Raw genomic sequence first — 24,821 nt, forward strand, 5'->3', positions numbered from 1 at the left:
CTCAGAATCACCAAGAGCTTCCCCCACTCCTAACAGGATAAGCTCCCTGCCCGCGGGCCCGTTCCCTGTGCAGCCACACAGGTGTGGGCGGCCTGGCCTTCCCTGTGGCAGAGTGCTGGCTGTGTCCCGTAGGCAGGTTCACTTCTTGGATCTATGGCTGAAGTAGGTTTCCCAACCCCCAGAGGCTAGATAGGGCCACGTGACTAATCCTCCCCAGGAGAAGCAAGTGAAAGTTATGGGTCATTTCCAGTTCATGGTGGTGAAGAAAAAGTTTTACTTTCTTTTCTTTTTTTCTGTCCATCTGGTTGGAAGCAAAGGATTCTAATAAGGTGAAGTTACTACGTGTGTGGGAACACTGCCCCACCAGCACCATCCACATCTTACTTTAATGGGTGAGAAATAAATAAGAAATTTATCGTGCTGAACACTGAGAAGAGAGGTAGAGGAGGGTGGGCAGCAGCTAGTGCTAATAATCCTGATTAATTACAGAAATTGAATAACTTTCCAGGTAACCCACATATTCCTCCAATCCCTCAGGCTTGAATATTCAGCGACATTGTCCTATGGGAGACCCTGCTCGCTCTGCCATTTGTAGTGCGGGGCGGCCTGCGGGGCCTCTGGTCCCGCTCCCCACATAAGAACACAGGACACGGTGAGGCCAAAAAGGAACACCCACGGAGCCACAGGTAGGGGAGTCATACCACTATAGTCTCGCTGGCGGCCAGGCAACACACACACAGTAGTAGCCACACCATCCGAAGTCCGCCATTCACTTCTCTGCCTGCCAACCAACCAATCAACGCAGCACCGCAGTTATATCAGTAGCCAACTGGCTAACCGGTTACAGCTGATGACCAACCAATCACAGTTGATGGTCATTCACCACCCGAGCCAGCACCTTCCCACATGAGGCCGAGAGCCTGGAAACTGCTCTGTGGGACTCTGTCCCCACAGACATCTTCAAGCCCTCCTTTCTGCTCTGTTGTGACAGTCTACACAGGGTCTCCCACTCCTCTTCTTTCCTCACCCTCTCTCCTGCCATCTACTTCCTGAATGGCTCAAATAGTCTCCTAGAGAGTGGGGTTTCTTCCCCTAGATGTGCCCTTCCCACTCTACGAGAACCATTTCTTTAAAGGGCCCTCTGACCCTATTCAGTCCTCAAACAACACACCTAACCCTGTCCCTGGAATTGCCACAATTCCAACAGTCGGTGCTGGGCCACTTTTCTGAAAAGCAAAGCTGCTGGTGAACAGTCATATTCCCTTTGGGCTTGCAAATGCACTCAGAAGTCTCCGTTATCTCCTTTATTGTTCTAAAGGGACAATAATTTAAGGGCACTATTTACAAGTTTTTGATAACAACAACAATAATAGCAATGACAGAGATGATAACCCCACCTTTTTTTTCCATTGTAGAAACTTCCAGCCATTCACCCTATCAATCCCTTAAAATAGAGTCCTTCCTATCTTGACTCTTCCCTTTTGGGACATGACCTAGGTTTCAATGTCTAATCTCCAAGATCCTGGGGTGGTACCCACATAGAGATTTATTTTCTTTTTTTTTAATTTCTTCAGGCCATAGGGGATTTTTCTGCTGAGAAGACAATGAAATTTGTGCTTTTTCCCACCCTCCTGGAGGAAGAAAGATTTCAGGGGGCACCACATCTAAACATCCTGGGCATTTCCAGCAAATCTCAGCAGATGATGAGATGGGTCAGGGGAAATATTGCAGCAAAGGCCTATATTACTTACGGTAGTTTTTTTCTGGTGTTGTTGTTTTGTTTTTTTAATCAGTGTAGGTGGTGGGTTCACTTAGATCGGCCTAGTCTTTCAGCAGTTTCTCTCGACTTGATCTCAGGTTCTTAATCAGTAAAAATCTTTCATGAGGTGATTGTATATGATTATCAGACGGTGCCTTAGTGAGTGAGTGAATTATTGAGTGATTGAGTGAGTGGATATTATAATCTATTAGCCGCATGACCACATGAGGCCATGGAAAGTGGGCTCACAGGACTCAAGAGACCGGGGCCCTACCTGTGGCCCCGTCGTGAGCACAGCCATGTGATCACACGCAAGTCACTTCTGCAAACTGACATTGGGTTTCATCAGTTGGAAAATTATGAGACCAGCGCTTCTCACACTTCCGTGTGGACATCGATCACGGTGTGTGTGTGTGGGGGGGTGTTGTGAAACGCAGGTTCTGGCTCAGGAGGTATGGGGTGGGGTCCAAGATGCGTCACGTCTAACAAGGTCCACCTAACAAGGTGATGCCAGTGCTTCTGCTCCGTGGGTCACACTTTGAGTAGCAAGAGTCTCGCTAGTTCTCCCAGGTCCCTTTCCTAATCTTCAGTGATTCTATTTTTGACAGATTAGAATAATCAGTTTATTTCCCATTCACTAGTCAGACTCCTTATAAAAGGTACGTTTGACCCTTTGGTGGCTGCCCATATCACTCAGAATAACATCCAATTTTTACAACATTGTCCTGCAAAGCCCTACGTGATTTGTTCCTCCCACTCCAATACTTCTCTGACCCCATTTCCTACCATTTCTTCCCCTTGCTTATATGCTCCAGCCACATTGAGCTCCTTGCTGTTCTAGGCACGTTCTAGTCTCACAGCCTTTTCATGTGCTGTTGCCTTCACCGGGAATACTTTCCCTCCCAGATATCTGTATAGGTTGGTCTTTGTTCAAATGCCACCTTGCCAGAAAGACCTTCCCTGCTCACCCTATCACAATGGTTCCCGCTTCCACTCTATAATGCTTTGACCCCTTACCCTGCTTAATTTTCATTCATACCAAATATTGCCATCTAATATCTTGCATATAGGCTGTTGCAATTAGTAATTGCCTTATTTATTTAGTGGTGTCTTTGTTTTGATTATTGTATACTTATTTGATTATATGTATAGTATTGCTATCCCCTCCTAGAATGTGAGCTCCATGAGAGGAGGAATTTTGTTTATTTTACTTACTTCTGTCTCTCCAGGACCTGACCCATGCCCAACCATCATTTGATAACTTGAATAAGGGAATAAATAAGTAAATACGTGACATATGACTAGGCTATTAAAAAACATAGGGCCCTATGTTGTCATTTGACCTATCTACACCCTCTATATCTTCAAGAAACGCTGTGAGTCCCCAAGCCTCTAGAGACTGGGAGATAGGAGAAGGAAATCTGTGAGGAGAATGGCTTGGGGTTCACCTTAGCCACAGCTTCTGTACTTATAACTCACCTGACTTCTCTTTCCAGCCAATGTTACCTGAGAGGTGTTTATCACCCTGGTGGGGAGTGGATGCATCAGGCCACCATTCAGATCACCAGACTAACTCTCCTCCCTCTATTCTAGGGCCACCATTAGCCTTCTTGTTGCGATTTGGCTTCCCACCGTGAGGAAGGACAAGCTGGTCAGGCTGACCCAAATGCCCGCTGTACCTGGCATTTATACATCTCATTATAAATTAATCATTTGGCATTCTGCTTTATTCCCTCCGGTCTCCTCTCAGTGAGTCAGCTTTCCGAGTCCCATTAACTTTGAGGTCCTGATGGGATCAAGTTTCTAAATCTTCAAGACCAGACCTTGGACAGCAGCTACTTCTAGAATATGTTGCCACCCTGTGAATGTTCTCAGCAGTTGACCAGCTGGTCCTTCCCAGGCGCCACCCAGCATTTCTGCAAGATTTGTTTAGCATTTTCCCCACAGACCCAGCAATTCCACTTACAGGAGTTTATATTAAGGAGATAATTGGATAAATATGTAAAGACATACTAGGAAGGTGCTCATTACTGCATTGTCGTGTCTCCTCGTCCTTGTCCCCTCGTCCCCTCAGCTGGAGGTGGTGGTGGCAGTACTTTTGTACCCCATGCTGTCCACAGAGTGTGGGCAGATGCTAGAGAGCCCTAGGCTACTCATATAACACCCATGGGAATAAATCCATGGTGCTGTTTCTTACTGTAAGTGTGAGAGGAAGTGCTGGTTACAGAGTAGCAGTTGGTTAAGCAATCAGTACCCAGAACACAGAAGTAAATGAAGCTCTCGTTTCATATAGTGAACAAGGAACTAGGTAGCCACGTCTCTAGTTGGGGCCAGGCATGGAGTCCCGGTCACAGAGCAGCAGCTGGCCTGGGTGAGCTGGGTCCTGGGCCAGCGACTGGGCCAGTCCTCCATTCTGGCTATTGCTATGGGCACTGCAGGGCCAGGCTGGCAAGCTGACCTGGAAGTCAGCCAAGGTCAGATGGGCTCCCGTCACTGACCTCTCCTTAAAGCCTCCCCATGGAATATTTTCTCCAAAAAACCAAAAGTCCCTTTTATACACCCTTTCCCAGAGGAGACAGTCGTGCCTCTCACCCACCCGCTCACTTTGACGCGCACCTCTGCCCTACCATCACCCCCCATCACTTTGGAGGAAGTGAGTTACTTTTAGTTTCCAGAGGTGGTTCACCCTTCAAGGGTGACGAAGATGACCTCTTTCCCTGAAGCAAGAAACAACCTCCCAATTTAGCAAAAAACTGGGAAAAGCTAACCCATCAGGCAGGGTCTGGCTCACTACAGCATATGAAGGTTTATCATGCAACCATTAAATGTAGATCTATACAAATAGTTACGTGAAAAGAAGAATGTGACAAAAGTGCTCTTATAATGTGGTCCTGATTTTACAAAAATATGGATGTCCTAATTTAAACATACATGTGTAGAGAAATAATTGAATGACATTCATCAAGTTGAATGATAGTCACTATCTCTGGGTGGTGAAATTTCTCATCTGTTTTATATTTTTTTGTATTATTTGAAATTTTACAATAAGCATGTTTATCTTATAATTAGGAAGAACACTATTTTCAGGTTGAAAGAAAAAAGTGCCACTCAATTTGGGACACTTTCATGGGCAGACCGGTACAGGTGCCATGGAAATACAGGGTTGAGCGTGGCATTAACTGCCCAATATTTGCAGGATCCGTGTGCCCCGGGTCAGGTGACCTCTTTGTGACGCCAAACAGTATCTCTAGATCAAAGCTATTTATAAGAATCATTTCCTTCATGATGAGTTGGAACTTCCACTCACTGCTTGTGTGTTTAGATGACATCATCTCGGAGATTTATGTGACATGACTCCCTTTCCTTGATGTTATCAGCACTTGCGTCCCTTATATTTCTATGTGTTTAAATGATATCTGAAGAAGCTGTCATTTGTCAAGGTTTAATTGTTTCCACTATTCTTTTCCTGGTAAGTTTCCAGAAGTTTCTGCACAGATTTGATAATGATTCCAGCAAAGAGGTGGAGAGATGACACACGCCTATGAGCTCCAGGTTCAAGCCCAGATCTTCCATTTTTCAGCTCTGAGACCTTGGGTTACTCGCATCTCTCTAGGCCTTACTTTTAAAATTTGTATAAAAAGGGGAGAGGAGGGCAGTTAGACATAATGTTTTTAAAGATCCAGTCTAGCTCTGACTCCCTACGATGAGTTTCAAATCTGAGATTATAATAGAGTATCTCATAGTCCTGCACCCAAATATTCTGAATGTTATCTCAGTATCTAAGTCTTTCAGTAATTATGGAATTATATTCTTGAATCATATTCCTCAGAATTCTCTGCTTTGAATCCCTCCTACACCAGCCCTACGAGGTGGTCACCATGTAGCTACTAACGCCCACAAGTGCAAGATGCTCACTTCCTCCCAAAGCCGTCCATTTCCCTTTGGTTGGAAAGAACAGTTACAAGCTATTTCTTGGCAGAACTGAAATCTGCCACCCTGTAACTTCTCCCCTGTGTTCCACACTCTGGTTCACTTCGCAAAGGACATGCAAAAGGCACTTTCCTTTCGTCCCCGTTCACTGTTCACTTGGCAGACCCAATAAAGATTTTTCCAATTCCTGACCCTGATCTTGGAGGAGGGACCCTCCCTCCCTCTTCCTATTTTATTTTATTTTATTTTATTTTTACTTTAGAACCCAAATTGGGGTAAGCAGTTCTTTGCTCAAAGCTCCAGTGATGAATGTAAACCACATAGTCAGAGTGTAGGAAGTCAGGCATTGAGTCCCTTTTCTCAGATTTGTCCTTTTGCCCTGAGCAAACATCTGAAGCCCTACCGCCCTGACCTGTGACCCTGTGGATGCCCCTTCCTTTCCTAACATTAACCCTTCTTTCCCTTCTCGTATTTCCTCTTTCTTTTTTAACCTCCCTGGGGTTCCTGCATCTCCTTATCCTATTTTCCTGAATTACTAACACTCTTATCAGAAATCTCCAGGTCCAAGTCGACTCTTGTGTCTGTACTCTTTAGAGCTTCCAGCATCTCTCTCTTCTCTCTCCACTTTCTGCCACTGGGTACAGAGAAGAGGTGGTTCTGAAACTCTACAATGGAAATAAAGGGCATCCAAGATAAAGGGGACTCTTGTTTCAGAGTATAGTTTGCTTTCCCCCAAATATGTTAGAAAGAAAAATCAAACACATCTTGCACCTCAATGATGACAAGCTTGCAACTAGCAGATAAATACATCCTGGAGACCTAACGCACAGAGTAGTGGTTATAATCAACAATACTGTATTATATACTTCAAAGTTGCTAAGAGACTAGATTTTCATTGTTCTCACCACACAAAATATTATGTGACACAATTGAGGTGTTAGCTAACACTGCAGTGGTAATCATGTTGCAATATATAAATGTATCAAATCAATACCTTAAACTTATACAATGTTACATGTCAATTTTATCTCAATTGAAAAAAAAGACTAGTTAACCTTCAATGGGTCTACATAAGTAAGTACTTCACATTCCTTTTGTCAACAGAATTTTACTCGTTCATTTTGTAGAGGAACAGAAATCCCTCTGCCTTCCCCATCGTAGGTTTTCATTACAATGTTCTCTTCCATTTACTTGAGAATATTATGCCCACATGGTTCTGCCTGACTCAGGTTTCTCTATTGAATGGGAAGGAGGGAAATGGGAGGGGCTTTGGAGAGAGGGGTTTCTAATGTCTCTATCAGTCAGGATTCAACTAGAGAAGAGCAAGTAGGAGGTAAATATTAATACATTAAGAGATTCATTGCAAGGCATTGGCTTATGCAATTATGGAGGCTGGCTAGGTAAGTCTGAAATCCATCAGGCAGACTGATAGGAAAGGTAGGCTGGAACTCTCAGGTGGATTTCTTCTTCTCCAGAAAAGCCTCAACTCTGCTTTTAAGACCTTTCGACTGATTGAAACAAGTTATCTAGGATAATCTCCCTTACTTAAAGTCAACTGATTAAGGACTTTAACCATATCTGTAAAATACGTTCACAGCAACATCTAGATTAATGTTTGATCGAATAACTGGGGACTTTAGTCTAGCCAATTTGACACATAGAAAAAAAAGACCATCACATCCCTCAAATACCTATGTTGGAACTTTGAAATTGACCCATTCCATATATGTGCTTCTTTCTTTTTTCTATTTTTTGTAACAACAACTTTTTTCTATTTTTTATAACAAGAACTGCCTTTATGTATCCAACTTATTTAGAAATGTCCACATCCTTTGCCCAGGACAGTAATCCCCTTCTTTTGTGGAACCCACTTGCCTGAGTGGCAGTCTGAAGGTCCAGTTTGAAGGAATCATTGTCTCCTGGCAGAAGCATTCTTCTCTTGGAGACTAAGACTTCTAGACCACCAGAGCCTAAAGTGACAGGAAAAGAAAGCAAACATTTGGCTAGGGAATCATTGTAAGTAATAAGTGAGTGGAGCCACTTCCATTTCCACCCCTTGATCCTGAACCCATGAATCCTAGCTATGGGAGAAACAGCACCATATATTGGATACTGGTTTAGAGAATATACAGCATCTTAGAGGAGATTGCCCCACACCCACAAGATATTACTGAGTCTTCGAAAGGCCGTTGCACCCTGCTATCAAGCCAGCTGATTCAAGATAATGGGGAACATGGTAAGACTAGTGATTCTCATGAACACTCATTGCTGCACTTCATTGGCTATGAAGTGAGTTCCTTGATCAGAAGCCGTGCTCTGTGGGGTACTGTGATGGTGCATGAAGTATCCTATAAGTCCACATGTGGGAGTTTTGCCACAATCATGGTGCAGGGAAGGCAAATCCACATGCAGATTAAGTGGCTATTCCACTAACAACAAAGCGCTGGCCTTTCCATGATGGAAATGGTCCAATGTAATCAATTTGCCACAAAGTAACTGGCTGATTATCCCAGCTAGAGTCATACAGGGATCTCAGTGTCTATCTCTGCTGCTAGCAGATTGGGCACTCAGCACTGGTTGTAGCCAGGTCAGCAGTGGTGAGTGGAAACTCACGCATAACCTCCATCCCTGCCACCATTCCCACTTGGTTCTGTTTCTCCAGAGAATCCTGACGAATACAGAAGGGAAAAATGAGAGGGACATTAAGAAGAAAGAATGAGTAAGTCCTGGCAACTAATAAAATGCAGATTTGGAAGGCAGGGGAAAGAGACAAGGATAATTCCAAGGTTTTGCCTTGGAGACCCATACAGGGGATAGTGTGCTTAACTGGGATAGGGAGCTCGGGAGGACGAGAAGGTTTGCAGGAGGAGAGAGGGCACCTGACTCAGCCAGCCTGAATCTGAGAGGCATGGGATTCATCCAAGGGCAGATGTGTAGGTTCCAGGAGGGAACCTGGGACTAGCTCTTGGAAAATAGATCTAGTCATGAGAAAACAATGGAAGTCATCTCTACAGGGAGAGTTGAAATGTTAGAGTGGATGAGACCATGTAGTTGATTTGAAAGATCCCGTCCATCTTTGACTCTTTATGATGAGTTTGAATTCTGGGATTATAATAGTCCTGGTTCCAAATACCCTCAGTTATCTCAGACTATATAGCCTCAGACTATGGCTAGAATCTCTCTCACACCAGCCCTGCTGGATGGTCGCCCTATGTCTGCTAACACACCTACAGGGACAGTAAGTTCATTCTCTCCCAAGACAGTCTATTTCTCTTTAGTCATAAATACAAAAACGCTGATTTTTTAGAGAAGTCGGGGACAAAACAGGGTAGGAGGGGAAGATTTGCCAGTAAAATAAAGGAATCATTAGGGGGACCAAAGAGAAAGAAAGGGAAGTGGGTATCAGGGAAGTCAAAGGGATGGTAGATGAAGAAGGTACAGGAGAATTAGAACTTAGGCTCCTGGAATAGAGAGGAGGAGGCCCCTGATGATTGAGGACAGGATGACGCCAAAGGAGTGATAGAGACCACAGTCGGACTCCCACAGGCGAAGACAGTTTCGGTGGGAGGAGCAGGGAGTGTTGACGGTTTGGTCAAGTGAGGGCTCCTTTAGTGGACTTTGTATGAACTCCTCCATTAACAAGGTGAATTTGAGCCCTCCTTGGTACTTGCGGGTGGAAGACCCACATCTGTTATGAGTACTCGAGACTACTGAATGCAAGTCTAGAAGGTAGGTATAGAAGAATCCAGCTTTGAATTATTGCTTTATAAAGTGGGACGGGCTTTGCAGATACAATTTTGTGATGGCTCATATCTGTATGCAACTATAGCTGGCTCAGGCCATCTATAGCTGTGCTACAAATTACCCCTGTAACTTAGTGGTAGAAAACAACAATAACCACATATTACCTCATTATTTTTGTGGATCAGGAATTCAGACAAGAGCTTATGTCCATGAGGTCTGTCTGGGGCCTCAGCTGAAGACTCAAACATTGAGGAGCTAGAATCCTCTGAAGGCTTTATTGGGACTGGAGGATCTGCCTCCATACATACATAGTTGATTCATGTGCCTGACAAATTCATACTGGAAATTGGTTCCTCCCCACATGGTCTCTCCACAGTGTTGCTTGAATGTCCTCAAAATGTGGCAGCTGGCATCCCCAAGTGAGCAGTTCAAGGGCCCAAGGTGGAAGCTGAATTTTCGTTAATGATCTCGCCTGGGAAGTCACTCACCATCAGGTCTGTGGTATCCTATTGGTCACATGGATTGGCCCTCTTCGTTGTGCGAGGGGACTACACAAGGTGTGAAAACCAAGAGCTGAGGTCATTCAGGCTCACATTGGAGGCTGGCTGCCACACTTGGCATGACAGAGGTCATTAAAGCCAGATAGGAGCAGTATTGACGATGCTGAAGGGCAGGCAACTGGCAGAGGCCCAAGCCTCACTTAGGTGGTTCACTGTCTTGGCTACTCCAGCCAAGGGGTCTATAAATGGTGTTCTTGGTCTCTCAGAGTTTTCATCAGCTCAAATAACCTTCCTGGATGCAGAGTTTATAGTTTCCCTGAAAGGGAAGCATCACCTGGGGACTTCAAAGCCAAGCCACACAAAGCCTTCTTTGCTTGCCTGGACAAACTCTTCACTTGCTACCTGTCTGTGGGATGCCCAGTTTCTGGATGCACATTCTCTGTGGCTGCTGATGACTTTAGAGCAGAGTGGGACAGCGGAGTGAAGCAACAGCCGGGCTCCAAAAAGGATTCTCCTCCGAGTGAAGCTCAAGAGAAATCGACATGACATAATGGATTTGGATGAGAACAGTCTTGTCTCTTTGCAAACAGAAAGCCATGAGTACACACGTGTGGGTGACATGCAGCATTCTCTAGAGGCCAGCAGAAGTTTCTACTGTGGCACCTGTCATGCACGGTGTCATGTGGGCTCTCTGCTCCCGCTCCCCACACAAGAACACAGGATATGCTGAGGCCAAAAAGGAACACACACGGAGCCACAGATAGGGAGTCACACCGCTATATTCTCGCTGGTGGCCGGGCGAGACACACCAAGTGGGATCCACATGATCCGCAATCTGCTGTCCACTTCTCTGCCTGCCAACCAACTAACCAACCAACGCAGTCATGGCAGTTATATCAGTGGCTAATTGGCTAACTGGCTACAGCTGATGGCCAACCAGTCACAGCTGACGGCCATCTACTACCCGAGCCAGCACCTTTCCACGTGGGGCCGAGAGCCTGGAAACTGCTCTCTGGGACTCTGTCCCCACACACCCTATGGTTTAATGCAGCTCTGCAATTGTTCTACTCACACACAGGACAACGGCAAGCCTAACATTTTTCCTTCTCATCACCTTCTCCACCCCCAGCTGGGAGCTTTCCTGATATTTTCCCTTTCCGGATGGAATGGTACAGCTGGGGAGAGCCGAGATAGCTTGTGCTTGAACACAAGGGCAGGAAAAACCAGTGGGACAAGAGGTGACAGGACTCGGTAAACACGTGAGAGATGCTGAGGTGCCAAAAGCGTAGCCACAGAGCTGCCCCACTACAGAAGTGTTGCCTGGAATGGGCTCTGTCTTCTTGCTGGGATGTTGAGAGGGCAGGAGCACCTCACACAGGTGTCCCCTCTTCTCAGTGGAGCTCACTGTGGCTCAGACCTGCTGCTTCTGAGCCGCTGAGTCATGGTGAAAAGCAAGGGATTTTCCTCCAGGAAAAGAATGGCTTCTGTTTCCATGACACACACAGTCCCTGCTATTATTGTGCTATGTGGCCAGGGCAAGTCGCAACCTTTCTACCTGTAGTTTCTTCATCTGTGAATATTCATAACCTGCTTCTCTTGGGTCCAGGCCCCTAGATATTACGTGCAGAAGGAATGAGTAGATATTCACCAAACTCTAAAGCACATTTAGGTGAAAGCCTTATATGGAGAACTTTGGGCAAAACTGTTATTTTGCTCTCCAGTAGTTACCCTGGCCTCTCCCAGCACTGTGTGGCATTGAGACAAGGTCACTGTCCTGGGGACTGAATGCCTGGATATCTGCTTGCTCTGCCGTGCTGTGTGCCTGGAACCCATTGCTCCCTAACGGGCCTGCCACTTTAAAATAAGGGGCTTGAGCATGGCTGCTATGCAGTGCTGTCTGCTCTGGTCTTTCACGGCCTTGAATCTAAAGGATGGAGTGGCCACATGGTGCATCATGGGATGTGGACCAGCACACCTGAGCTCTGGCCCAGCCCTTCAGGAGAGCTCAGAGATGAACCCATCCTGTTTCTCCACCTTGACTATAGACTACCTCCCCTGAAGGAGCTTGTAAAATATACTACTCCCCTGCCTTTCTCAGACCAATTGAACAAGTATCTGAGGGTGGGGCTCCTGTTTCGGTTTTTTTTTTAGAAAGCTCTCCAGGCGATTCAAATGTGCATTCAAGGCTGAAATCACTTAACCCTTCATGATTTACAGCTCAGCAAAGAGAGGCTCAGGTCTGGGCACTGGCCCAAATACCCTGTGAACTGGCAGCATAGCCGGGACTGGACCTCAAAGGTTGTGAATCCCAATCCTTGAAAAGAATTTAGAAGTGATTTATGGAAATCCCTCCTCCTCATTTACGGAAACTCTTGGTTTTCCTTAATAAAAATCATCCCTGATTCTAAAGACAGCAATGGAGGGACATCGCCACATGGGGAGGGCAGTTGGACCGCACACCGACTTATTTTCTGAGAGTAAACTTCCCCTTGGCAAGCTCACTAATCACAGGTGCTACTGTCATGCTGGACAGAGGACCCGTAATTCCCAACTAAACACAGCTTTGCTAAAAGCTGAGTGAGCACTAATGGAAAGTAGCCACCAAAAGTCACGTCTACCAACAAAATCGGGTTCCACTTCAGCACACTTGTCTTCTGAAAGGGATGTGTGTCGGTCGTCTCCCTGCCTAGGCCCATCGGCCCATGCGAACAAGGCCATTCTCTTTCAGCTTTAACATGGGACTCTAGAACCCTGCCCTGCAATCTCTTAGGGTTGTGACAAAAATCAACCTCATTACTGTACATGAAAGGTTTTTGTAAGCTGTAGACTGCTTGAGTGAAGGCCTTTATTATTAGGGAATTGAGGCTTGGAGGGGAGTACAAATACTCAAAAGGACTAATTTTTTTTTTTTTCAGAGAATTGGAATGTTCTGCCCGAACAACTTTGGAGTTGGAAATAGCTTCAAGGGATCCTTGCCTAGGTGCACAGGGGAGAATTCCTGGTATTTATGAGTTCCTGGAGCACATACAATGAGGCTTACAGAGGGAGGCTTCCGCACTCGCCCTTTCTTCTCCTGGGGGCAGAAGCTGTCCCAGAGTCAATGGCTCCATAAGGAAGACCACATGCACCTGTGCTGTGGCCAAGACAATGGGATCACCTTCGCAACTATCATTTATTGTGCCTGGTACATGGAAGATGCCCGTAGTATTTATTGTGTGAATTGATTCCAACATAAGGAATTACCCATACTAATCACATACTCACTTGAGATCTGCAACTTGTCAAGGCAGAAGTAATAGATATTAGTGAGGACTAAATTAGTTGGGGGAAAAAAGAAATAACCAAACAAACCTCTCCAATTATAGGGTAATAACACACACACACACACACACACACACACACACACATATTCATTGTAGCTAAAGAGTAAATACTACAACAAAAAGAATTAAGAACACAATTCATTTTCATAAAATTTTACAAGTAACTAGTGCTACTATGTGCCCAAAATAATGCTGGGCATTGCTCTAGGGAGGGAATGGAAAGAAATCACCCACAGTGTTACAATTGAGGTGAATGATTGGATGGTGATGGGGGGGCGGGGAGCAGGAAGGGTTTGTGGAAGAGGTGGCATTTGATGCAGTTAGAGAAGGGGAACTGGAAGAATAATCAATCCAAGCATGGAATTGTGTGACTAAATGGAAACCCTAGGGCAGGGGTGTCCAAACTGCAGCCCACGGGCCAACTGTGGCCTGCGATCCATTGTTAATTGGCCTGCAGCAAATTCCAAAAATATATTTAGTTTCCTTAAATAAACCAGGTGAGGCAATACGTACTTCACCTCGAGTGAGTGGCACGGCTGTTTGTGTATTTTACCGCATATGGCCCTTGGTGAAAAACGTTGAAAAAAGTTTGGACACTCCTGGTCTAGGGTATAGAGTCACAACAGCTACTGCTTAGTGAGCGTTTACTATGTGCAGGGAACTAGGCTAAATGCTTTACATACACTTGCTCCTCATGATAAGTCCACGAGGTGTTTTCAGTCCCATTCTATATATGAAGAGACCGGAGTTCAGATGGTCACAAAGCTAATAAATGGCAGGAACAGAATTCAGACACTGGTCTGACCCCCACCCCCAGTCTTTGCTCTTATGCAGTCCAATGTGAATGGAATTAATTGCTCATGGAGCGATACAATGGATACTGAGGTGTCTTTATTTAACTTGGGGGTGGGGGCACACAGAACATTTTAAGGAAGGGGAAAAACATGATTAGAATTTTGCATTTCAGCCACTCCAGTGGCCATGGGGAGGGTAGACTAGAGATCAGCCACGCGGCTGTGGTCATGATCCAGGCTTGGGGTGAGAGAATCAGTTTGTCATTAAGCTTTGCTACTGAAGTGTGGTCCTGGGCCAGCAACCTGGACACCCCCTCGAGCTTGTCAGATACACGGATTCTTGAACCCAGCCAGTAATACTGAATCATTTTACCATGATACCCAGCTCATTCTAATGCACATTGAAATTTGAGCAGTAGTTCCATACAGGACAGGAGCTATGCCTGGGGATGGGGGTGTGGGTGGGGGGAGACACTCCTAGAGGGGCACATCTTTTTTGTGCCCTTTTTTGAGCAGATCCCTTTGAGAATCAGAGGAAAGCCCAGGACCCTTGCCCCAGAAAATATTGCAGATGCATCCCAACATAGCCTACAACTTTAGGGGCTTCACAAAGCCCTGAAGAGGACCACTGCTGGGTCTGTGAGGAAATCCCAAATTTTAATTCATTAGTCGTTTACTTGAGGAGGAGTGGTGAGTTTACCGTTAAAAAAAGTCAAGTCTGAAGCCAGGGGCTGTCATTTTAGAGACTTTTGAGAGGCTAGACAGGCTCACATCACTGCAGCCAGGGCCAGGACTTGGTTCCCATCTCCCCCTCCTCTCTTGCATTGTTCTCCAAATCCCTAGTGATCTAAGCAGATACCCTGGAGTAACAAAACCAGGCCCACCCTGGCTTCCTCGAGCTGGACGGGGCCTGCCTGCCTGCTTGTCTTCAGTCCCAGAAAAGCCAAAATTAGCCTCACTTTTGTTTCTTTTCTCAGGAGTCTCTACATTGTATGTCAGGAAAGGATTATTGTGCTCTTGGGACCCTATCTTATCGTGGGGTGTGGGGGAGGTGATGAGTGAAAGGAAAATGGTCTTTGACAAATTGGTTCAATTTGAACAATCACATGACTTTCCAGTAATTGCCCACCACTGCTTCAGTACAGCTATTGTTTCAGCTCCCAAATATTTAGCCAAGTGGGAGGCAGGGAAAGGTTGGGGAGCGGTCAGAGGTTTGAGAGCATGATAATGTGGGGAAAGGACTATTTTGATCTCACATGTTGGAAATCTGATACTCAGGAGGCTCCGGCTCCACGATCTGAGTTCTTTATCACTGAGTTCTTTGAAGGTAAGGAGACACCTTAGGGTCACTGACAGAATGCAGAAAGGTGGGAGAGAGTCCTTCTGAGATGTGGGTTCTCTGGAGGAGGTCGCAGTTCAGCCTAGACTGATTCAGCAATTACCTACTTTCTGGCTGGACAGGCTGCTGGGCTGACTCCTCTGGGGAGCAATGGAAACATTCTTTTACCTCTCACAATGAACACTGCTCAGAGAAACAAAGCCATATGCCGTGAGCCAGGGGCAAATGTGACTTGAGCTGTCGGAGCTAAAGGTTTCACACAAAGAATTCGAGGCATGATCAGGCAGTTGCCCTTATGCAACTTTTAAAAATTCCTGTGTCTCCAGGGGGAGAGCTCCCGCTGAACTCATTCAGGCTTACTCAGCCTGACATCACTGGATGCGGGGGAGATGAGGATGGTGGCGGCAGCAGCACGTGACAATGTGTGTTATCGATGGGGAACACTTTTCCCCTGGGCTCATGCGGTCATCTGTCTGATATGCCTGTGGGTGGAGGTGGGCAGAGGGGAAGGGAGTGTCCAGTCACCGGCGACAGAAAAGAGCCATGAGGTCATCGGAGCCCACGACTTTCCTTGCTGACCACTGGCAGCAATTGTCTTCCTGGCTTGCATTCCCAGGGGTTCACCTCCGCTCCCACGGAGAGCTCTGATATTGGAATTCCTGCTTTGGATGCACATTTTCTTCCATCTGAAAATATGCCCCAATAGCCAGATAGGGGATATATTATTTGGCAAGAGATTTGAGATTTAACTTTGAGCACTGCATTTTGTGTCCAGCTTCTGATGACAACTCCCGCACGTCTGATCCTACCTGAGGTGTCATCCTTGCCTCTCATAACTCCCTGCTTGGGCACGACTGTGTGGGAAGCCCCCCACCAACTTTGTCAACACCCTCCCCTCTCATGGCATCTCACCAGGGTTTGGGATCCACCCATTCACCCCCAGACCTACCAAATCAGCAAACCTCGAAAATCTGTAGACAAGCAGACCACCCAGGATTCTGCGGCACACTGAGTTTGGAAATCACCTGAGTCAGCTGACTCTAAAGACAGATTTAGCTCCAATGTTCTAGGATCAAAATGTTCTGAGGGCTGGCAGCCTCCAGGGAATAAGCCCAGCCTCCCACTTGCACAGGTGAGTTGTAATAACCAGTAGGTCTCGGTCTTCTTACTTCAGGGATTCTCTCATATCCTTGGCTGGATATGAGAATCATATATGGGGTTTAAAAAACATTATGGTTTTCAAGCAGAGATTAGATGTGTGGGTTTTCCCCCCTCTTTTCTAAGAAGCAAAAAAATCACCTTAGAATTACTGGCAGTGGTTCCACCAGAAGGGTACATGTTGGCACCTGGTAACCTCTTGGGGAATCTCCTTAATGAAGGTCAATCGCTTGGCAGAGGACAGAGAGCCCTCTCTGAACAAAGTGGTAGGGACCCCAGGACTTATTCTGGTAACTTCCTTTAAAAGAGTACCGTCCCTGGAGAAAGCGATGTACTCACATCATGTAGGCTCCAAGATGGTCCAAGAAAAACTGTAGACGTACAGTGGCTCTTTGCAGGGAAGAAGGTGGGAGAGTGGAGATTCTGGTTCCGCCAGTTAGTGGGGCTGGAACTGAGTCTGACTCAGCATGGCAGGGCCAGCTGCCATCCTGGGCGGAGGCTGTGTAGGTGAACTACTCTATTAGGAGACTCAGCTGGGGTATACTTAGCCACAGTTAGCAAAGTGGGCAGTGGTGGGCCTTTCTCAAAGGGCCACAGCTGGACCTGAAAGTCTGCTAGAAACAGCTAGTGGGCACCAGCTGAGGACAGGGTAGGACCAGTGTCCAACAGTGACACCATGAGGCAGCGGGAGGTCACAGCAGAAGTAATGATAACGGCTAATATTTCTTTGGTGTTTGCCCAGCATGATGTTAAATGACTTGCATTTATTCATTCATTTAATAACAGTTCTGTGTGGGAGTCATTATCACCTCTATTGTACAGAGAAGGAAACTGAGGCACCGAGGTTATAGAATAACAGTCAGGCTGTGATTAAGGCTGTCTGACTCCAGAGCCCACACCCCTAACCACAAGGCAGGCTTTCCTGCCTCCATAACAATAGCCATCATTTTCGGAGCATTTACTATGTGATAGTGTGTGCTCTGTGCTCTTTAAGTCTTCACCACTATCTTAACATGTGACAGCTGTTTTTATTCCCACTTCACAGATGAGGAAAATGAGGCACAAGGAAGACTGCTCATCATCTGTTCTCTCCGTCTGGCAATGGAGTCCAGAGTAATCCCACCTAATTGCATCACAACTTCTTCACTTTTTGGAACTTGTAAGCTTTCAGAGTTCTCAGAAAACTGAAGATAGGTGGGAACCTACGGGATACTGGGCTTCCTGCAATGAAACATGTGCAGTCTTTAGTGAGGACCGGGAAAAACAAAGACGATGTAAGTACTTCTACTTTCAAATTTGTGAGAGCAGATCATACCAGTTTCAGGGGCCCGTCTCAGGTTTGGTGAATCAGAACACAGGAAGGGTGAGGCCAGGAAATCTGAATTAAAACAAAACCAAAGACAAAACACAGGTGATTCTGCTATACAGCCTGCGTTGAGAATTGGTGCCTTTATTTCACAGTGATAGTTTACAGCCCACAATGAGCAGGCAACAGTATTTCCAGGGACTTTTTCTAGTTTTCAAATCCTCTTGCTTAGAAAGAAGCTGCATGTGGGAGCCAATCAGAAGGAGGGAGCTGGGTGAGGACTGGGGCAGGGACGCCAAGTCCACAGGGCCCAAGCACTTTGCTCATGCCCTCTCCTTTCCCTTTTTACTTAGAAAATCATGGTCTGTTCTTCAAAGACAGGCTCAGACCTCTTATTTTTGGTGAATACCTCCACTGTCTGGCCTCCCTTCCTCCAGCTTTGCACAAACTTCCCTGAGAGCACCGCTCACCTCATACCTTCTCTATGTTCTCCCCGCACAAGCCAAGACACATTTGCAGGACTAGGTGTTATTTATGCATCCCTCTGGCCCAGCAGGGTGTCTGGGACTTAGAAACCATTCAGAAAGAGCTACCCTGTTTCCCCGAAAATAAGACCTAGCCGGACAGTCAGCTCTAATGCGTCTTTTGGAGCAAAAATTAATATAAGACCCGGTCTTATTTTACTATAAGACAAAATGCTAGACAAAAACTAACTCAGATTCTTAAGGTTGGAAGGGTCCTGGCATATCATCTGATCCATCTCTCTGGTCATTGGGGCATCTTCCCCAAAACGTCTTGGAGGAGGGGTGATGGAGCTGTGCGGAAACAAGTCTAATGCTGGAGACCTCCCAGCAAGCACTGCAGCTTGGGCATGGCAAAATGAAAGCTCTCCCCTGCACTGAGTTACATCCTTTCTCTGGAGGACCACTCGCTCAGTCCTCTCCTCCTGAAGACCAAAGGCTCTGCTCCCTGTCCACTCTGTCAGCTCTGCTCGAAGGCTGCCATCTGGACTGAGATGAGGCCTGCTCCCTGTCCCTTGCAGCACTGGGGCAGAGGACTGTCTGGGCTCACTCAGCTGGGATACTGACTCATTCACACAGGTGGGTGAGTCACCGCTTGCCTGTGGGGCTCTATTTCCCAGGTAAGGTATATCAGAGGGGTAACATCCTGTGCCACTCTCTGCTTGCTCAGGCAGAAGTGGAGCCTCTCAAAGTATCTCAGTCCTGAGACCTCAGTCCTTCCTCAGAAGTTCAAAGGGCTCTACTCAGACAACCTCCTTATAAAAATATACTCAGGACCTAAAAGACATCCAGAGGAATTGGCCCTAAACCTGGGGCAAACTACAAAATGAAGTGCTTCATGCCTAGGAAATAATGATAACAACTGATATCTCCATGGCCTTTAGGAGTTGAAAATACCCTTTCATAGTTTGTTTTCAGGTTCGGCAGTCCATTCATAAGGTGGGCAGGAGAGGAGTATACTATTTTTGTGTGACACCAAAGAAAGGGCTCAGTCTCATAGCTGGAGAGTGGTGGGAGCAGGGTTTGCCCCCAGGCCTTCTGGGTCTGAGGGCAATGACTTTGCCCCAGGTGTGGCGGCCATAGCAAGCCCTCTAGAGACTACCCAGGGCTGACAGCTCAGGCCTGAGTGCTGGCTGCTCCCCTTGGGATTGGTGACAGCACATCTGAGCCTGGCTTTTTGTTGTGTACTATCTTATCTCCATAGGAAAAGGCAATTCAGGGGAAGAATTTCCTTGTCACAGTGCTCCAGGCTTTCCATTGTCTAGCTTTCTTAGCCGGGGTTCATCCTCTCGGCCTGGCCATTACTCACATCCACGGAGGTGCCTTATCAGGGCTAAGATAGAGGGCCTATTTTTTTCTCAGTATCAGACAAACTGGAATCTGTCCACCCTTTGTGGCCTGACATACTCCCACAATTAACGGAATCCAGCCACACTGGGAAGCTGTTTTAAAAGCAGTCCCTAGTAATCCAGCTGTTTCCTTCGCAAGGCCCTGGACTTCAGGTACTCCTTGGCAAGTGTGACTGTGAGTCTTTACTGCTGGCCTTTCTCCCCCAACTTTTTTCTCTGAAAAACGTCAAACCTACAGAAAAGTTGAACAAATAATGTAATGAACATGTTCATCCTATTCATCTGGCTTCACCACTTGGTCCCCGTTTGTCACATTTGTTTAATCTCTTTCTCTCCATACACATATACACCTGAAAAATATACACTCCCGCCTCCCCCTCCCCACCGTTGAACCATTTCAAAGTTACCAAATCATGATGCTTTTCTCCTAGTGTGACTTGTATATCCTAAGAATAGGGCATTCTCCTATCCAAGCATAATACTATTATCACTGTCAAGAAATGAAACAATGTTAACTAATTATACCATACATATTCAAATGTCCTTAATTGTCCCAATACTCCCTTATAGCTTCCCACTTCTCCCTTTAGACTATTAGGTTGGTGCAAAAGTAATTGCGGTTCTTGCGATTATTTTTAACCCTGTAAACCGCAATTACTTTTGCACCAACTTAATAGAACAGTTTGCTAGTTTGTTTTTTCCTTCTTTCATGACACTGCCATTTTGAAAGTCAAAGGTAGTTGTTTTACAGAATGTCCCACAATTTGGATTTATCTGATTGATTCCTCAAAAATAGATCTCAATTAAAACATTTTGGCAAGAATATTTCATAGCTGATGTTTTATCCTGCTCAGGATATTACATCAGGGGGCACTCATTCTCAATTTATCCCATTTTAGTGATGTACATTTGATTCCTTGGTTAAAGTGATATCGTCCAGAGTTCATCATTGTAAATAAATGTATTTCTGTTTATAATTAATAAAAGAATCTTTGGGATGATATTTTGAAACCGTGTGACTATCCTATTCCCAATAATCTTTCACCCCATGCCTTTAGCAACTATTGAGGTCATTGCCTGTCAATTATTATGGTGGATCACTTTTTCAGTTTGTTTTTATCTAATTTTAAGAGAAATACATACTCATTATAGAAAAGATATAAATTGAAATATATAAAGAAATATAATGTCTACATACACACAGAGAGCAACATAAAAATACATGTACCAATACACAGTACAGTTATGCATGAATTTTTTAAGGTTTATGTGAATTTTATTTGGGGGAGCATATATGTATCTATAAATTTCTTTAGTTTGTTCTGTCTAGTTGTATAATAAATGTATACTAATTGAAAAAGTTTATAAAGTACCAAAAACCATTTAAAAGTATAAAATTCATGAACATATCCATAACAAAGTTACTTACATATTTTCTTTTTCATATGCCTCTTTTCTTATTCATACTAAAAACTCCAAAAAAAGAAAAAGTCTGCCCTTTTAATTTTCCTGTCCTCTTTTATTTTTATTTATTTTTTCTGTCCTGCTTTTAAATAGCAACTTGGCTGTCATGTTTCCCTGGGGGCTCTCTTGTGCCTATTTTCCCTGGTTTGGGAGTAGTTTCTATCTGGTCTCCCATTCCCTTTCTCTAATCTTGCAGGACTAAATTGACAACAAGCTGGAACTACACCAGCTGCTTGAGCCAAGGGGTTTCTCTTGTAATAAAAGGTGTTTATGCTGCAAACTTTAAAGGAAAGGGAATGCAGGGAGGAAAACTTCTAATTTGGGGGAAGTATTTAATTGCTTCCACTTCAAGAAACCACTACAAGAATTCACGTAACACGTTTACAGCAGAAAGTCTTATGTATAATGACTTATAAGACTCTTCTGATCTTATTAGTAAACAATGTTTACTAATAACTGCTAATAGTGGCACACAGTGTCTTGTGTTCTACTTTGTTACTTAACATTTTCTTTTGTAGATTTTTTTTTTACCATGTTAGAACTGGGAATTCATGTTGTGAGAAAGCAAGCCACTCACACACTGAACTAGATTATTTCAAAGTAATCCAGTTCTGTTCTTCAGTCTATGGTTCTATGATTTTTTAGGTTCCATGGGAAAATATCATTTCTTCATTAAAATGCGCGACTTACATGATGGTTCAACTCATGGTGGTTCAATTTTACCATGGTATGAAAGCTATAGGCATAATAAATTACAGGAGATAGTCAACACTTTATTATAAAAGCAGCTTTGTGTCAGATGATTTTGCCCAACTGTAGGCTAATATAAGTGTCCCGAGGACGTTTAAGGTAGGCTAGGCTAAGCTATGATGTTTGGTAGGTTAGATGTATTAAAGCATTTTCAACTTACTATATTTTCAACTTACAGTGGGGTGTATAAGGATATAACCCCACTGTAAGTCAAGGAGCATCTGTATAATGTTTAATCTTTTGCAATATTTGGGTTTTCGAGCTTTATCACGTTTTTTCCCCAATTCTAGAGAGTTTTATGACTACATCTTACACAAATGCATTAGCTTAAAAGCTAATTTCCTGAGGGTAGTGTTTCTGGAGGAATGGTCTTGGATCATCTGTAACAGAATCACTTGAAGAGTTTGTTCAAGATTTCTAGGCCCTGGCCTGATCTGGAAATCACCAGGGGTGGAGCCTACATTTAAACAGGTATCACACATATCAGAGCTTTAGGACAGACATATTCCGCAAAGTGCAATTGCTAGTCAGAAGGAAAGGCCTGTGGAATGTCTCTTTTCACATGTTGAACTTCCCAGGAAGTTCCCTGGGAAAAAGACTGTGGCAGCTGCGGTGAATGAAGGCCCTTGCTCCAGTTGTGGTTTTGGGAAACTCCTCAGACTTGAATTGAAGATGCTCCAAGTGCTAAGACACCTGCATGAGGAGAGGTAAAAGGATGAAGGGCAAGGTCAAGTCCAGAGCAGCGGAGTGGAACTTGCTAGACTGCCCGGAAGGCCGTTGTGAGTTGGAAGGAATGAACTCAGAAACTGGATTCTAGCTCAGGAACAACAGCGTGCGCAAGGGGGCCCTGGCACAACTGAGTCCATAGCAACCTGAAGGATGTGAAGATAGTGCTTAATGCACAGGTCCCAATACACCAGTGGCCCTGTCCTAGCGGCTGTGTCTCATTAGCCTGCACTTAATGGAAGCCAGAGGTAATCCAACTAAGGAAAAAAACAAAAAAAGATAATCTTACAACCTCATAGCTGAAAAGCATGTTTGAAATCAAACCTAACAGAGAAAACTACAAGAACAAGCAAAACCGTTAAAAAAAAACTGGTCCCCTCAAAAAAAAAAAAAAAAAAAGTTTCCTGAGAAGCAGGACTGTCACGGGCAGAGGGGAGGAGCAAGGCACTGCTGCTTGTCTTCACAAACCGTTTGCTACAATGATGATTCTCAAATTTTTAAAAACCATGTGCCTGCACTGCATTTATTTCAAAAAACGTATGTAATGTATTTAAAAACAAAGAAGAGAATGATTTGCACCATGAGGGATGCTGAGCAGCCTCAAATACGTTAGGAACGGTGAAATAATCTTGGAACTATCCCTTTAAAAACCAGGGTGTGAAACGTGCACTAGAAGTCGCCCTGCGCTGTGCTCCCGAGGCCCGCGCGCGGCTGCCGCGAGGCGGGATCCAGCGCCCGGCGGCGCCCCCGTGGCGACCGTGCGGGAGTCGTGTGATTCGCGGAACTCGCGGGCGGCGGCGGCGGGGTGCGCACGCGCCCAGCTGCGCGTTTCCTCCCTTCCCGGAAGTCCCGCAGGGCCGCAAGGAGCTGGGGTTCGGCGGCTTCTCGGAGAAAAGTCGGCAGCAGGAGCCAGGATTCACTTCTGAAGGTGCCAACGGTGGGGACCGCGACCTCGCAGCTTGAGGCGACCACTTACTGCCCCCCACCCCGTGAAGAGTGTGGATGAACCCAATAGAGGCTGAAGACAGGGGGGCAAGAGACTAAGCCCCGCTGCGATCACAGCTGCAGAGCCTGAGGACCAAGAAGAATAGAACCGGGTTCTCTGCTGCCAATACCGGCCGCTGGTGGAAAATTTCCAATGGAATCAGCAAAGGATGCTGAGTTCTCCAAGCGACAGATGAACTGAAATTAATCTGAAGGCACTTAAAGTTAACGAATGCGCTGTGACATGAAGTGTCTGGCCCAAGAGATGCAGTTCTGGATGCCTGGTGCCTTGTTTGGCTTTCGGAGTAAGGGAAAGAAAAAGCAAATCAGATATTCTCTAAGTCATTTGACTTAGTACCATTTCTTGAAATTCTCTGAGATCGGCCCTCTCACCTGATGATGACCCTTGGAATAGTATCGGACAGACATGTGTGAACTTGTTGAAGAGATCTTCGCCAACATTACACCAAATGTTGGATTCGTTCAAGGCAGAGCCTCCTCTGACAAAACATACACCTGAACGTTAGGGGGAAACAAAACAAAACAAAACAATGTAAAGCCTAAGAGAGTAGAACAACGCCCACATAGTTGGAAAATATGGAGAAAAATGATAAAGAAGGGACATGAGCAAGGAAATGAAGTGGAGAGAACCTTGGAAGTGTTGCATAATTAGTCTCGAGACACTGCCAAGACATCTCTGTTCTTTTCCTTAATGATTGATACAGATTCTTTTTCTCGCACTGTGGAAAATTTTTTTCATATGTCCTTCAATATAAGAAATAGTTTAGCAAGAATGAGGCTTGACCAAAATAAACCGCCAGTAATAGAGACGCTCAATGAAGAAAGTGCACGAAGTGACCAGAATCCCCAAGTCTGGAAACAAGGAGTTAGTTTTTGGTTTCAGTACTGGAAGGAACGGCAAAATTCGTAAATGTCAAATGCTGTGCCCTCTTCATGTGATAGCAAGCACTGAGTTCTTCATAAAAGGCAAATTTCATCTTAAACAGATAGTCAAACCAAACAGAAAGAAATATTATATAACGAAACCTATTTTCAAAGTGTATCTGAAATTTGGCTTAATAGTATGTTTTTCTTGAGAGTTTATAAAACTCTGTGGGAAACAAAAATTCATTAGCATATTCATAAAAGGGAGAAAAGGAAAGAAATCTGGCCT

The 24,821-nt window shown here is 45.1% G+C and overlaps 1 protein-coding gene across 2 annotated transcripts in view; it reads right to left on the reverse strand.

Moving 5' to 3' along the window:
- Positions 1 to 16,896: 16,896 nt before the first annotated feature.
- Positions 16,897 to 24,821, reverse strand: part of TMEM44 (transmembrane protein 44) — a 43,905-nt gene continuing 35,980 nt past the window's right edge. Inside the window, exons 10-11 of one of the 2 annotated variants that reach the window (XM_019723353.2) lie at positions 17,863 to 17,925; positions 16,897 to 17,768 (exon numbers count right to left, since the gene is read on the reverse strand). In XM_019723353.2, coding sequence (XP_019578912.2) covers positions 17,881 to 17,925 — 45 coding nt within the window. In that variant the 3' untranslated portion in view covers positions 16,897 to 17,768; positions 17,863 to 17,880. Of the gene's footprint in view, positions 17,769 to 17,862; positions 17,926 to 24,821 lie in introns of those variants that run through there. The other variant, XR_002136650.2, reaches the window with a different exon arrangement.

The sequence above is a fragment of the Rhinolophus sinicus genome, linkage group LG01, assembly GCF_036562045.2.
Source record: "Rhinolophus sinicus isolate RSC01 linkage group LG01, ASM3656204v1, whole genome shotgun sequence".
Lineage (NCBI taxonomy): Eukaryota > Metazoa > Chordata > Mammalia > Chiroptera > Rhinolophidae > Rhinolophus > Rhinolophus sinicus.